We start from the raw sequence: 16,392 nt of genomic DNA, 5'->3' as shown, positions 1-16,392 counted from the left end.
GACTATTACCTGGAGAATGAAGTAGTATTTCCAGAAAAATCACATTCTTCGACAGACACTGGTTTATGTGGATACCGCAATAAACCATTCGCTTTATAATAACTGTTTCCACCTATTATAGTAGCCATACATATCGCGCTGACGATGGCTCCAATTAGTGCACCCTGTAATGAAGCAATATTAAAATAAATATCGAATGAAACTGATCAACATTTGATTAAAATTGATGTCAAAAGTCAGTAATATATGACTCCATGATTTCTACCATAAAGAAGCTATTGTATAGCGGAACGTGTCGCTGTTTTGCAAACCTCCATAGTGAGAATCGATACAAACTATATTATTAGGATTTGGAAAGAACATTATTTTACCATAGAAATATTCAATTTTGAATACATTGAACTCAATAATTTGATAGTCATATATTTCAGAAGAGTTGTGCCTCATAAGTTTCAGCTGATTGACATACACGATAAAAGTTTGTGAAATGATAATGATGATGAAATGGAAGTGAACTTTGGATTCCTCTTCTCTGCATAGTCCGCGACCATGAGAGAGATAAAGGCAGCTGCTCCAGCGGCTGATGAACTCGGTTTAGTTTTCGATACTGAACGAGGTGACCACAAGTCTGTCACCAAATTGATCACAACTCTGTCACCAAGTTGGAACCCATTCAGCAAAAAGCTCATATGGAAGCCACATAGATCACTTCACTCCTACGGCAACACTAAGATGAGCTAATGCATGGGGTCTTCTCCAACAGCATTGAAGACTTCGGCAAATCAAAGCGCCGACCTTCGCTTCCTTCAGGTCGAGAGTAAGTGCGGTCTTAGCACTTACTGAAGAACACGAAGGTCAGGCCTATATCCATTGACATAACGTGTCTCTAAGAGTGTTTCATTACCACCTACAGCACTTTTACGGTATTGATGAGACACCGATGTTGCCTTACACTCTGGGGAGTTTTGAATTCGTAAAGGGGAACTATGAATTTTTTTAGCCTCAGCTAATGAGCCTGATGTAGTTTCTCTCGACCATCAGGGCATGACCATATTTGTCCATGGTGGAATGATGCTATGTCTACTCTCGAATCTTAAGGTAATGCTGACTTGCCGCACCAAGTCAGAAATCTCAACCGGACAAATGCAGAAGGCTGTCAAACTTGGCTCAATGCGCTTGCTCATGGCACATGATTTTTGGACCCAATGATCCCCTATTCCACGGTATGGGGAGCGATTATTGGTCGATAAAGCTGGCGCGTCCTCAAGAATGTATCGGGGTTTCGAGAATAGGACCTGAGCAACGCAAAATATACAAACTATAATTACAATTTATTCGAACGATGAATAAACAAATATAACCTTAGGAAGTTTACAACCTGTAGTGAGTGTAATTGCACCCGTGGGTCGGGCAACCTATCGGGCGCGTTCCCAGGTAGCGGAATTGGGAACGGCCAGGGAACTGGAGGCCTTGTCCGGAAAGCCAATGTGGCCTTACGGACGGGGTCGCCGGACTCCTGGTCAGTGGCAGGAATGAGTAGGGTGGGAACTGAAACTCCCCAAAAGCATTTGCAAAACATGCCAACGTGGACCAGCCTACCCAAGCTAAGGTGTGAGGAATCGTGCCGACAGCGGTTGCGAACGATCCCCTTGGGGAACTGGGCGGAACCTCATTGTTATCAGCCTATCTCTGGTAATGCGTAGCTCTGTCAACTCTGCCCTTGCTACTTGCTACAAAAACCAATCCCGAGGCTAGACAGAAGGGCTCTCCTCAATCTAACGCGGTGGCTGGCGATGAACAGAAATGTCCACCCCAATCTACCGCTTAGAATGGGGCTGGTCATAGCAGATCACCTCGTGATGAGGCGTAAGCGCATTTGGGGCGTCGGGGCCAAAATGAGAAAGAGAGCTAAGGAGGCAGGAGTGGCAGCAACTATAAGTGCACCCTCCTTCTCCACCACTCCACCTCCAACGGCAAAGGCACTTCCTGCGGAGGGCGCCAAGAGCTCCACCTTGAATTGAGCCAAGGAACCAGCTGACCCTGCAGGAAAGATTCTCACTCGTGCACCTCCATGGAGAGAACCCCAAGTAGGTTGAAGAAGCCGCACAATGACAGTAATGTTGCTACATCTTTCAAAACCTTCGCGGAGGCCACCGTGAAACACCTCAAGGTTGCCAAAGAGAGTGTGTTTTCGGCGAGTCTTGGCTTACACCTGCCAACATAAATGAGATGTCTCCTAGTGACGTGTCCAGCTTCCTGGAAAGGACAGAATGGACGATGACCTAGGAGGACAACTCTTCGGGAGGATGTCGTCTAAGTGCTGTGGGTCTACACTCACCCTCCCTACTCTACAGATACAGAGTGTAATTGTATTTTCGAAGAGATAATCAACTATTTGTTTCATATAAACACATGAAATTTCGTGAGTAAAGGGCACTAATGGAAGTATCTGCACTGACGGTTTTTTCCGCCACTGATTTTGAAACCGCGACTTATTACAAAATGACTAGCGGAAAAAAACCAGCCAAAATGTGTAGTTCCTAGAACCTATATTGGAGTGCACACATTTGACGCGGCAATCGCGGGCGGTTCTGTCATTATTCGGCACACCGTCATAAAGAGTCGCCGCTCTTCTGGTGAAATCATGAGCGAAATGTTGTATTCATGTAGGTAATGTGTGGACGTATTATTTGCAAAATTTCGACGAAACTGGATACTGAAATCTGATAGTAGTTAAAGAATTTTCCAGGGATTTTTCCTAAATCTTGATACTTTCAATGAAAACAACCGTTCTTAAATCTTTGGCCAGTCGGTGGATGGATCCAATATTTGCGAAATTTTTTCTGCTTCTTAGTATTAGAGCAACAACACATACATCTCTTGGAATCCATATTCAAACTGAAAATCATGGCCAGTTTCGCAGTTTTCAACTGTAGTGTGTGCGTTTCAGGCGGATTTTTTCCTCAAGCGGTAAACCTCCAAACCGCAACACTGTCTGAAACGCACATACTACGGTTGAAAACCGCGAAACCGGTCACAATTTTCATTTCAAAGATGTATTTCAAGAAAGTTGTATGTGTTGTTGTTCAATACTAAGAAGCAGTAAAAGAAAACGTCATCAGAAATTTCACAAGTATTGGGTCCATCCACCGACTAGCCGAAAATTTACGAAAGGTTTTTTTCATAAAAAGTATCAAGATTCAGGAAAACATGAGACATTTTTCAACTACTATCTTCGAGAAATAATGGCTCATTCTCGAAGCGATTTTGAGCAATACAGTAATAATCCGAATCCAATTGAGTACCCTAAATACATCGTGCAGCATGTATTTTAATATTACAGGTGAGTAAAATTGATTTTTTTCCAGTTTATGTCCGAAAGGAGCTTTTGTCCTTCATCTACACATCGTGAAGATATGTTACATTTTTTTCTTCACCTATCTTCGAAAGTTCTCCATGGTGATGGAAAAATATGAAGCAAAAAAAATTGTCAGAAATTATTCATTTGAAAATTGTAATTCTTTCAGATCTCTAAGTTTTTTGAACATATCAAAAAAAAATCATCTTATTTCTATTGAACTCACTTTGGCATTGGCTCTAGGAAAAAGTACACCCAGAGTGAATATTCCTAGAAGAGGCCCATGTGCTACACTTCCGAGTCCGATTGCTAGAGCTAGGAGGCCACCAAGATGTTCTACAATATATACCATCAGAGTGCCCAAGGTTCCAATAATAACAACCAATATTTTCAATGCAGAAGCATTTGAAAAACCTTTTTTCTTCAGAGAGATTTTTAGGAAGTCTTCATATATTGTACCCGCTAAACAATTGAGGCTACCAGACAAGGTGCTGAAATAAAATAACTCAAAATAACAAATGTCAGCCTCTGAAAGTTGATCAATAATCCTATTACTGTACTGTTAAAAACGTATATCATTACAATCTCCCCAGCTTTAAAAATTGTCGAACTGAAATGTTCATCCTAAGAAATCATGTCGTATTATATCGTAACCACTTTTCAGATTGAACCTTTCAATTTGATTTTATCATATTCGTGCACAATCGCCCCATTCGCACATTCCTTTACCAGATTTTTTTTCAAAGTACTGTTCTCTCTAAATGATAAAAATTCTTATATGGCTTTGAACTGAATTTATTCATGATTTCGAAGATACAGACATTCAAAAGTTGTGAACACGAAAAAATCTGATAGCAGCATCCATGAACGGATGCTGCTGTTTGAATCACTTCTAGCATACAAAGGGTCCAGTGGAAAAACATTGAAGTTCTATATTCTGTCAGAGCTATGAGCTTCGATTTGGTTCTTGTTTAGTTATAAAATGAATTATGTACGAGTACTATCCATGATATTATTTATACTATTTTCATAATGAATTTTATTCAAGGCGCGTTTCTCTACATAGGTTTCCCTACATGATGGTGTCCCTGAGTGAACGAAACGCCATATGAAAAATGAAATGTGTACATATTGTAGCCTCTATGAACTTCAATAAAAGATCTCACAATTTTTTCTCATATTTCGTATAGTCAGAATTTTCCACTGGGTTTCAAGAAGTACATGATAATTTATACACTCCCGATTTTTATGAAACTAAACTTCCATCTTAATGTGCATGCCTGAGTTGTTGTTGGTTTTGAAAGCAATAATTACATGTTTGTCGTGCAGAAAATTTTAAATATTTGTAGTGGGTTGAAATATTTGTGTGGGTTTTCATGCGAGCTGATAAAGGCAAAACGATCATAACCATGAACAAAGAAGAATATGTAGAGAATGCTGGCATGTACGATAGTATCAGAAATGACCCCACCCATTTATATGCGAAAGAAGTCAAAGAAACATTGAAAAATATTCATTGTGTCATGGATGAAACCAAAAAACTCAGATCGTCAGTCATGAACCCACAACCACCCTAACTTTATTCGTTGATTAAATTACACAAAGATAACTACCCGATTAGATCGGTAGTTTCTTTTGTCCCAGTTTCTTCAGTTAAAATATGTGGAAAACTCATTGTAATTATTCAAAACCACACCAATTCAAAATTAAAATTCAGTTGAAGAATTCATACCATTTGATCAATGAAATTCAAGATATTACACTTCCGGATAATGCCAAATTGATTTCATTCGATATAAAGAATCTGTTTCCCAGTTTTTCTCCGAATGAAACGATTACTCTTGTAGAGAATCTCATAGACGAAAAGTCTATCAATTCGGCAGTTAAAAAGAAAATAGTAGACTTGCTTACAGTTTGTTTGTCACAAAATTACTTCCAATTCAATTTTTAATTTTTTACTCATCCTGCAAAGGTCTCATAATGGGAAACCCACTCAGTACTTTTCTGGCAGGGATTTTCATGGACGATTTGGAGAGAGAAAAATACAGTAACCCACTGATTAGAAATTTCGTGTATTGGTATAGATATGTGGATGACATCCTGGTATGTTTGAAAGTGTTTGACAATGTTCATGATGAATTTCATTAGTTCGGACTTCCATTGTCTGATATTATATAAAATGATTTGAAATCTCTGAAAGAACTGAAAAGAAGAATTGAAAATTGAAGAAGAAGAATAAAAACGAATAGCTGAAACACCAAGTCTATTTTTCGGACAAAGAGAGATCATTTCTAACACCGCACCACAGTACCTCACTTGTATGGCCTACCCACAATCCATAAGAAGGACGATCCGCTCAGACTGATCATCAGCTCAAGAGATTCGGCTAAACAATACTTGTCTAGATTTTTACTCCCCATAATACAACCATTATAAGGAAAAACATCGTCTTTTGTAAATGATTCAAGGCATTTTGTCGAGCTACTAGGGGTAATTGACGTCACACATGAAGATCAACTGATCAGTTTCGACGTGGAAAGCCTTTATACCAACGTTCCGGTAGAAGAAGCACTCCAAATCATACAGAGAAAACTACCCGAAGACAGGGTCTTGAAAGATAGAACGAATTTACCTATAGAAGTAATTAAGGAACTGCTAGGATGCTGTGTACGAAACTGTTATTTCCAACTGAAAGACGAATTCTTCACACTAGATGAGGGACTGCCAATTGATTCACCACTTTCACCAGTCATTGCCCACATATATATGGAGTGGTTTGAAACTCTGGCCATTGAAGAAGCCCACAAGAAAACTCGTGTCTGATTGAGATACGTTTATGACACCTTCATAATATAAAACCATGGGAATACTGAACTTGACGCCTTCCTGAAACACATCAACACCATAAGACCGTCCATCACTTTCACAATGGAGAAGCCCACAACGAATTGCCATTCTTAGACGTATTGGTGAAGAGGAGCGACACTAAGTGGGAAACATCCATATACCGAAAACCCACTCACCCGGGACATTATCTGAACCACGAATCCAACCACCATCAATCGACTAAAAGAGGAATCATGAAAACTCTAATAGATCGTGATTTCGGACTTTGTAATACGTAGGAAGGTCTCGAGAAGGAACTAGACATCATCAAAAATGATCTTCAACGAAATGGCTACTCCAAAGCAATGGTGGAACAAACTTTGGTCATAAGACAGCAGGAGCCCCGAAAGGAGGAGAAGCCGTCACAACCAGTGCCTGCACTTTCCTACATCAGAGTATTATCGGAAAAAATACGAAGAATTGGATCCAAGTACAACATCAGAACCTGCTTCAGATCCGGAAAAACTATCCGTAGCAGCCACACGAAAACCAGGCCACCAAACGGGAACTGCGACTCCAAGAATTGCATTTACCGGATACACTGTAAGTGCGGAAAATCCTGTACCGGTGAAACTGAGAGGCCATTGAATGTTCGCATTGCCGAGCACAAGAAACACACACAGCGAGGGAAAACCAGCAAATCAGGAATAGCAGATCATGTTTGGACCCATCAACATAACTTCGAATGGTCCCAAGCTGAGATCATACACAAAGAGGAACATTGGTTTAGGAGGAAATTCAAAGAAGCCGCATACATGTTATCCAACGATGTATTCAGCCAAGCTAGCGTTGAGATACACAACATATGGAAACCCATAATCAAGCAACTGCCACCAAATGGTCATCTCCCACTAAACCAGTGAAGCGGAAAAAGTTAAGCAGAGATAAGTGGAAGTAGGTACTCAAATACCTATAAATAGTCAGCTCACGGATGAATCAGTCCAGTCATCACCCAAAGACGACTGTCCATACTAACAATCGAAACGTTGTGAAGTAACTTGGCTTAGAATCTCTTTTTTTTTAATTTTATTTTAATTTTTGTTCAATTTGTTCCCTTTTACCTCGTATTTTATTTTACTATTATTTCATTTCAGGTTTTTCGCTTGATATAATTGTTTTTTCAGCTCTCCATTTTTATTCTCCTCCTTTAATTTTTAACTCTTCTTTTTAGTTCTTTCAGGGATTTCAAATCATTTTATATAATATCATACAATAGAAGTCCGAACTAATGAAATTTATATCCTGGTATGTTTCACAGGAACGAACAGACAGTTGACTAAGTTTTTAAATTTCATAAATTCTCGAAACCCTTCTATCACATTCACAATGAAGATAGAAAAGGACGACTCTATAAATTTTTTTGACTTGACAGTAACAAAAGTTAACAACAAACATGATTTTTCAATTTATCGTCAGCACATACAGATTATCATTCATAGTTCGTCCACCCACCCGTATCAGCACAAAGTAGCAGCTTTCAACAGTATGATCCACAGACTGATAAATGTGCCCTTGTCAGAAGCGAATTTCAATAAAGAACTGAACATTATAAAACAAATAGGCGTCAACAATGTTTAACAATAGCAGTCTAATATATTCTTTATTATCAAACAAGTTATACAGCCAAGTTTTGAATGAAGTTTACCCAATCCACAGAGAAGAGGATAAAAGTTATAGAACCTTAACCTACTTCGGCCAACTTATAATTTCTGCACAACAAAGGTGTGAATATTACTTGCAAAACCAACAACAACTTAGGCATGCACATTAAAATTAACAAAGATGATAGTTCAGTTTCAGAAAAATCGAGAGTGTATAAATTATCACGTGGATCATGTCTGATGTTTTATATAGGTCAATCTGGAAGAACGTTCAAAGCTCGCATCAAGGAACACAAAAGTAGTTTACAGAATGTGCAAATAAATTCCACATATGCAACTCATTTAATTACAGAAGGACATGAGTTCAAGCCCCTTCATTCATTTCCGGAAGAAAGGTTTGAAACTTAACCTGTTGGAGAGTATGGAAATAAACAAATTCAAAAACTCTAAATATCTTATGAACGATCAACCTGAATGGAATAATTCACCATTATTGAATCTGTTTATTGCCAGGTAAAAATACTCACGGTACTTTCGAAAAATGTATTCATATAGTTAACAAATTCATACCTGACCTTCTCCGGTAGATTCATCCATTAGAAAGTAGGCATACAAGTAGGTAATATGTTAGAGTATAAAATAGTTGTAATTTAGAGGTAACTTTTAGTTACCTCTAATATACCAGAGTATATAGCGAAACACGTGTCGCGGTTTTTAGTGAAACTCTGTATAGGATTTTACTAAAAACAATGAACTGTATTGAAATTTATAATTTTTAAGTGAAAGTCAATTTTGTAACGCCACAATCACGTTCATCTCAATATCTATAAACTGCCAGTGCATCAAAAAATCCCTTGACAAAGTATCATCTAGTCTCAAAACTAATCAACGTACGAAACAGTTCGTTTGGATGAAAATCAACATTGTGAATGTTACAAAATCAAATATAGCAAATGAAATGACGTCACATCATACCATTTGAAATACGTTATTGTCAGGAGAAAGCCCGTAACATGATATTATTTTTGAAATATTTATATTGGCAGATAAAAAAGCTAGTCAAACATGAAATAATGGAATTTTGCGTTAGAATGGATATCGAAATTTAACTTCAAAATCAGCTTGAAATCATGCAATTCACAGTAGTGAACGTTAGAAGAGACTAATAATAACAGATGATTTCATCAATACAATACAACAACAAAAATACTTCAGATAGTATTACCTCAAGGAAGCACAAAACACTCCAGCAATAAACAATCCCGATAATCCAGGTATAGAACCACCAACATCCAATACATAATATGGTAGTATCTCATCGTTTTTATGGATTTTGTGAGATGATAACGGATCACACTGGGAGTATTTTGCATATATATTGAGACCAGTCAGAACGCACAGAGATTTGACAACAATCATCCCCAAAAAGTAGAATATTACGGTCCTGAAATGAAAATATATTTGAAAAATTCAAAATATAATCGATATTGGCAAATCTCTTCAGTGAAATGTTGATTTTTCAGATGTAGAATGAATAGATTTTGACAAAAATATCTTTTTTAAACGGTGCTTCTCAAAAGAACTGGATACAATCTAGAAATAGTAAAAAATATTTCAAGAAAATACTTTGAAAGGTTAGCTCTTATTTTGAAAATTACCATTCGATCATGTTAGTTTCAATAACCCCTTCAAAGGATGACAACACCATCTGGAAAATATTATTGAATATGCAAACCTTGTAATACCTTGTTATATCTCTGAACTAGATCTGTCTAAATCTGATAAATATATTTATAAAAACTATATATTCAAATCAAATGAAATAAGAGTTTTAATAAATCATGAAATTCATTTACAATTTCAATTATAATACACCGGATATGTTCGGAAATGATATGTGAAAGAAATTGATGGATGTAGCCGTTACTACGTTGTAGGAGAATGAAACTTTCTATGTTTTTTACGACTTTCATTTGTAACTAATATTACTGCAGTTTCGTCCTGTGAGGACATTTTCAAACTAATACAATAAACTTGACAGTATTACACTTTGTAAACTTTTGTTTCAAGGTATTTTCACATTTGTCAGAGACAAATATATTGGTGTCATCTGCATATCTAATAAACCTGGCATAAGATTCGATATTATCCATGTCATTCGTGTAGAATAAAAATAAAATTGGCCCCAGAACAGAGCCTTGAGGAACGCCTAGAGATATTTTGATATGCAGATTTAGTGGAAGATATACTAAAAAACTGTTTTCTGTGGGTCAAGAAACTCCGTATCCAGTCGAGTGACACTCCACGAATACCATATTTGTGCAATTTAGACAAGAGTACCTCATGCTGAACGCAGTCAAATGCCCAGTTGAGATCACAGAAGATACCAACAGGGCACTCACCTGATTCGATTGCTTTGATCAATTTTTCATAAAATGACAACACCGCACTACGAGTTGAGCGTCCTGGCAAGAAAACCATGTTGGTTATATGAGAAGACGCTATGACTTAATGCAAAATTCATAAGTCTTTGGAGATAAGAATATTCAAAAACCTTAGAAAAGCAGGATGTGACAGTAATGGACCTATAATTTTGCAGATTTGCTGAATTTTGTTTTTTGTGTACTGGGATGACTTTGCGCCGATTTTCAATGTAGATGGAAACTGTTCACAAGTGAAAGAAAGATCGACTAGATAAGATAGAGGCGAAATATTGTGACGTAACACCTTCTTCAATGGAACAAAACATAAATTGATGAACTGATAAATATTTTTTAAGAAAAATTAAAATCTACTTTATTTTTTGAATAGACCTTGTATATACTCTGATAAAAATTCATTTGATAGAGAGAATAGAAGTAATTTTCTGTCACAGTTTCCAAGCACCAAAATATTCCAAGCGATCAAGCATTTTTTCAAAATCTAGTGAATATTTTTTGCAAAAAATAAATACTTCATCAGTTGAGAAATTTGATTCACTCACTTGTTGCAGTCTTTCAATTTGGCAACGGCGAGGAACTTTTGAGTACATCCTTGATTGATGCTGGAGTTTGCTACAAAATGTATCGATAGACCTATCACCACCGTCCAGAAGGAATCCCTCGCAACAAAGTCTATATTGAAGCTGCAATGTAAAAAGGTAATAATAATTATTTTGTATCATACTTTGAAAAATATCAAAGTGAAATAGTCAATACACAATTGAAGAGTACACATAATATTTATATGTGCACGGACCACATGACACCGAAGTACACCTTTAACACAAACTTCACGGCCAAAATCATAAGCCGTGAAGAGTGGAAGACCATTAGTCATCCCGCAAACATGTTTGGAAAAAACATCTGGTATACAGATGGATTGACGACCAAACATGGAACGGGGGCTGGAATATACCGAGCGGATAGAAATCTGAACAACATATATCCGCTAGGGCTATACATATCTGTCTTTCAGGCGGAAGTGTATGCTATCTTGCAGTGTGCAAGGCTTATTAAATTGAGACCTCAAAGAAATGAGCGGATCAATATTTTAACAGACAGTAAGAGGCTCTGGCACTAGGGGCTCTGACAAACCCGAAGGTGACATCAAAACTGGTCTGGGAATGCCATGAAGAACTGAATGAACTTACAAACAGGAACAAATTAGCTTTATACTGGGTGCCAGGGCATTCAGGAATCACAGGTAATGATAAAGCTGATGAATGCGCTAGACGCGGATCATCAACCAGCTCTGGGGGTACAAAAATCATTGGTACGGAACCAGATTAGGACATGGACCAATAAGAATCACACAGAGTACTGGACAAAAGTACCTGGCAACAAACACAGTAGAACCTTCATTGGGGAACCGTCCGAGAAAATAACCGAAGAACTACTTCAATATAGTAGGGATCGGCTCAGAATAATTACAGGGTTACTAACCGGTCATCATAGAGGACACCTGAATAAAATGAGGCTGTAGAATGGAGACCTTAGCTGCAGACTATGCAACGAAGGAATAAAAACAGCTCTACACATCTTATGCGAATGTGAGGCACTGAATCACAGGCGGCAGGCAATATATGGACGTACAAAATTACGCCCAGAAGAATATGACGAACATCCAACACGGAACCTGTACAAACTAGTACAGGGAACGAGACTGATGGAATGGTTATCGTGAGGGGATGGGAGAATGAACGCAATAAGCCCCAGACGCTGCAGTGTTTTCTGGAGACTTGGACTGAACGGACAAGTCAGACAGCTCCTAAGGTACAAAAAAAAAAACTGTAAACAGGTCGTCCAACGTCAAAAGTATCGGAAAGAGATGGCGGAGTCGTTGAAAACGTAAATTCACTACTAATTTGTCTTTGACTGTTCACTGGGACGGAAAGCTGATAGAAGATATCATTGGGCATGGAACTGTGGATCGTCTTCCTATTTTGTTGTCAGGGCAAGGAGTTGATCAGCTGCTGGCGGTCCCAAAACTGGACTGTGGAACAGGAGAAGCATGTGCGTCGGCTGTGTATGGTACAACACTGGAGTGGAGACTGGATAAGCTTTGGCTTGCATGCCGTCATCACATATTAAAGATAATGTAAGAAACTGTCGTAAACACGGCACTAGATCCTTCAAGTGGGTCCGATATTTAAATCTTCAAACAATTAAAAAAATATTGGACAAAATTGATCCTCCTCAACTGGAATTAGTTCAAAACGTAGTGCAGGCTATGATTTCCGTCCCTCAAAATCAATTCAACGAATAGGCCATTCTCAACATTATACAGTGGGGACTTGAATAGTCCCCCCTCTGTACTTTCGAACGGGACAAAAATCAAGTAATAAGGTATCATTTTGTGTACTTCATGATAAAAAGGCAATAGTGTGTTGCTCCATTTGTCGTTGAGGGGGCTCAACCAGTGGGGGCGCCACGCGGGGGGGGGCAAGGGGGCAGTATGCCCCCGCCCTTCGCAAAATGTTCTTAGCGTCCTTTCGGTTTTATATATTTCACAAATATATTGTTGGGTATATAACACGGAAAACCAATAAACGTGGCAACATTCGCTTTCAATATCTCGATCTCGAGCATTTGTGAATCCCATATCGCTCGCTGTCTAATGTGAATTTAATCATTTTGAGATTAGAAATTGATTGTATCTCGGCATCGCACTCGTGGCAGTAGTAGTAGTCTTCAAAGACGGATAAACAATTTATCGATTTTATGGATTATGGAAAAAAAGATAAAATTGTCCAGAGCGGATTATCGAAAGTTACGCGAAAAGACGAAGTTAAAATATGCAGCTACATTACATTCTCAAACAAAATAAAATTTTTGTAAAACTTTCAATTCGTATTCATTATGGAAACTTATACATCTACAGAGAAACAAAATAACAAATAATTCAAACTCAGTCGTGTAAAGGAATCGGTTCCAAATAAACCTGACACTACGAAGAGTACGGAGTCAACATCTCTTGATGTTCCATTTACATCAAGTGACAACCGACAACAAAATCCGATTTGTCATCAGGTTTTGCTGATTTAACATTTACTATGGAACGCCGTTTTACTTTTTATTGTCACAAATATTCATTCCTCAATTTATTCAACTAACAATTTATTTGTTTGAATTTAATTGACTCATGCATTTGTTCGACACATTAAAAACGATTGTTCGCAAAATTTGTTCTATTTTAAATGACACTTGATTTAAAACGTTACATGAATAAAATTGTTATTTGAATAAAAAAGAGTAATGAAATAACTTGAAGCTTTTATTGATTCCGAAGAAAAATTTTGTTTCAGAGTATTGGAAAAAGGAACGCCAATTTATTATATATTATGCTGAAAAATAATCTATATACATATAGTTCAACTCAGCAATAAACCAACTTTTAATTCAACAATCAATGGAATGTATTATTCGAGTAAATTCAACAAACGTTTCAATTCCGCATATAATTTTGACCTTTCAATAAAATGTTAGTTATTTATATAACTGTTGAATTACAATGAAACTTTAAATTCACTTTCTAAAAGTAAGTTTGGGAATAAAATTTCAATGAATATATTTGAATGACTGTCAAAGTTTTTCCATGAAACATTGTTGGTAATAAAAATAGACTTTCGTTTGTCTGAAAATATAGCAAATTAACTTTCCATAATAAATATTTTTCTATGAATAATAAAGATTGTTATATTTCAATTTTATTGAAAGTGTTCAATATTTGCAACATTCACTTTAATGCATTCAATTTGAAATTTGGTTACAACTTTTGTGCAAAACATTCTCAAGCAAGTATCATTTTATTTCATCAGTCTTTTTAAAAAGCTAATTTCTGACAAAAAATTAAATTTTTTGATGATTTAAAAAGTTTGTTGTATTTGAAAGATACATTTAAAACGATTATTGATAATTTTAATTCGGCGCTGGTATCGAGCGGATTTATCAAGAACTTCAATTGTTACATATGGCAACATGCTAGTTCATTTATAGTACGACAACACGCCGTTCAACCGTGGCGCCGAATAAAAATTATCAACAATCAATTTAATTCATGTATCACTGAAATTCAACAAACAAAATAATTCAGATCATTTCTAAGGAATATTAATAAAAAGTAAAACGGCGTGCCACGCCGTTTTACTTTTTATTATTACTCCTTTGGAAAGAATTGAATTAATTTGTTTGTTGCATTTCAGTGATACATGAATTAAATTGTTTGTTGATAATTTTTATTCGGCGCTGCGGTCGAACGGATTTTGGTCACACTAGTTCCTCTTACAGTTTTCTTGGTTGGTGTCTGTAAAATGTCATCAAGTTTTCGTTAATGTTACTATTCTGTGATTAGTATATCTTGTTTGATTGTATAGATGGCAAATGTTATGCGACTTTTGAGAAACACATTGTAGACTGTATCTAACGTAAGATGTCTAGACGTCATAGGTAACGTAAGCACAGCTTATAGTTATAGTCTAATACGCCTAATACTGACACTGACACCAAGAAATAGGTTACCCAACTGAACAGAAATTGATGGTTCAGGTTGTTCATAGTGAAAACATTACAATATTATATTTATCATGAGTGGTTTTAATGTGAAGCGTAGGATTCGTCAAACTATACTAGAGACAAATAGGTTTTTGGATTACAAAGCGCTGACGTCGGGCGTATTTTTGCGGAACTACATAACTGCATATAATATGTATGTCATTGGTCATAGTACGGTAATAATCCGTTCGACTGCAGCGCCGAATAAAAATTATCAACAAACAATTTAATTCATGTATCACTGAAATTCAACAAACAAAATAATTCAGATCATTTCAAAGGAATATTAAAAAAAGTAAAACGGCGTGGCACGCCGTTTTACTTTCTATTGGTATTTTGTAAAAATGAATTGTTTTGATTGTTGCTTTTAGGTGATACATGAATTAAATTGATTGTTGATAATTTTTATTCGGCGCTGCGGTCGGACGGAATATTGTGTTACTATCACTAAACTATCATGTTGCCAGATTTAAAAATTCAGCTTCTGCAAGAATCCGTTCGACGCTAGCGCCGAATTGAAATTATCAACAATCGTTTTAATTCATGTAACTATAATTATCAACAAACCATTTTATTCATGTTTCACAGAAATTGTAGTAAATTATTCGATAGTTACAGAAAAAGTATATATGACAAACATTTACTTTCAAAAATTTCAAACAATGAATCTATATTATAACTGTTCGCAACTTTTCATCAAACAAATTAATTCATGTAACATTTTAGATCAAGTGTCATTTAAAATCTGTTTTAAAAAAAAATCTGTTAAAAAAAATCTGTTTTTCCGTTAACCAGCTGTCGCACCCCTACGTACGACAACCCTCAGAAGTCGAAACTTGTGTGAGCTAGAACAATAGAACAAATTTGGGGAACAATCGTTTTTAATGTGTCGAACGAATGCATGAATCAATTAAATTCAAAAAAATACATTGTTAGTTGAATAAATTGAGGAATGAATATTCGTGACAATAAAAAGTAAAACGGCGTTCCATAATTTACGGAAGTAGATTATAATTCGGGTTTGGATAAGTGATAGAGTACCCAAGAACATAACGATTTTGATAAGATGTCTGCTGAGAATGAAGGTGGAAAAAACATTTTGTTTTTAAATGGATCATTTTATAATTGATATTTCTATTTTGTAGGTATTTACCTTTCTGTCGATGGAGATGCTTATCCCGTCGACCCATTTTTATTCAAAAATACTATTTTGATCCCTGATATAGTGCGTCAACTAATTCTAACAAAAACTAGCCAACCTGGGTTATTAGATGACTTCCAAGACTTTCCAGTTTTTAAAAAAACCACTTTTGCACAGCGCAGCGTTCGTGAATGGTTAGTTCACTCTCCAAGAGGTAATTAAAATGTTTTTTTTTATGCTGGCTTTTTGATAGTGCGCATTGTTTATTGAAATCTTTTTTTTATTATAGTTTTGTAATATTTTTTCTTTTCTCAATGGGAAATACAGTATTACTTCAAATACATGTGCCTTTTTACTGAATTCGTTTTACTCGTC

General features: G+C 36.5%; 1 protein-coding gene across 2 annotated transcripts in view; it reads right to left on the bottom strand.

The window, feature by feature from the left end:
- The window catches only part of LOC111512055 (sodium-coupled monocarboxylate transporter 1), a 34,298-nt gene that overhangs the window by 4,919 nt on the left and 12,987 nt on the right, over positions 1–16,392 (bottom strand). The window contains exons 5-8 of one of the 2 annotated variants that reach the window (XM_074173562.1): positions 10,829–10,969; positions 9,071–9,289; positions 3,585–3,849; positions 10–164 (exon numbers count right to left, since the gene is read on the bottom strand). In XM_074173562.1, the coding sequence (XP_074029663.1) occupies positions 10–164; positions 3,585–3,849; positions 9,071–9,289; positions 10,829–10,969 (780 nt within the window). The remainder of the gene's footprint in view (positions 1–9; positions 165–3,584; positions 3,850–9,070; positions 9,290–10,828; positions 10,970–16,392) is intronic. The other variant, XM_074173563.1, reaches the window with a different exon arrangement.

The sequence above is a fragment of the Leptinotarsa decemlineata genome, unplaced genomic scaffold, assembly GCF_025532065.1.
Source record: "Leptinotarsa decemlineata unplaced genomic scaffold, Ldec_3_MD MMD2_tig00000251_RagTag_RagTag, whole genome shotgun sequence".
In the NCBI taxonomy this organism is placed as follows: Eukaryota; Metazoa; Arthropoda; class Insecta; order Coleoptera; family Chrysomelidae; genus Leptinotarsa; species Leptinotarsa decemlineata.
Note: the sequence above shows the minus strand (reverse complement) of the source record. Positions and strands in the feature narration are given on the sequence as shown.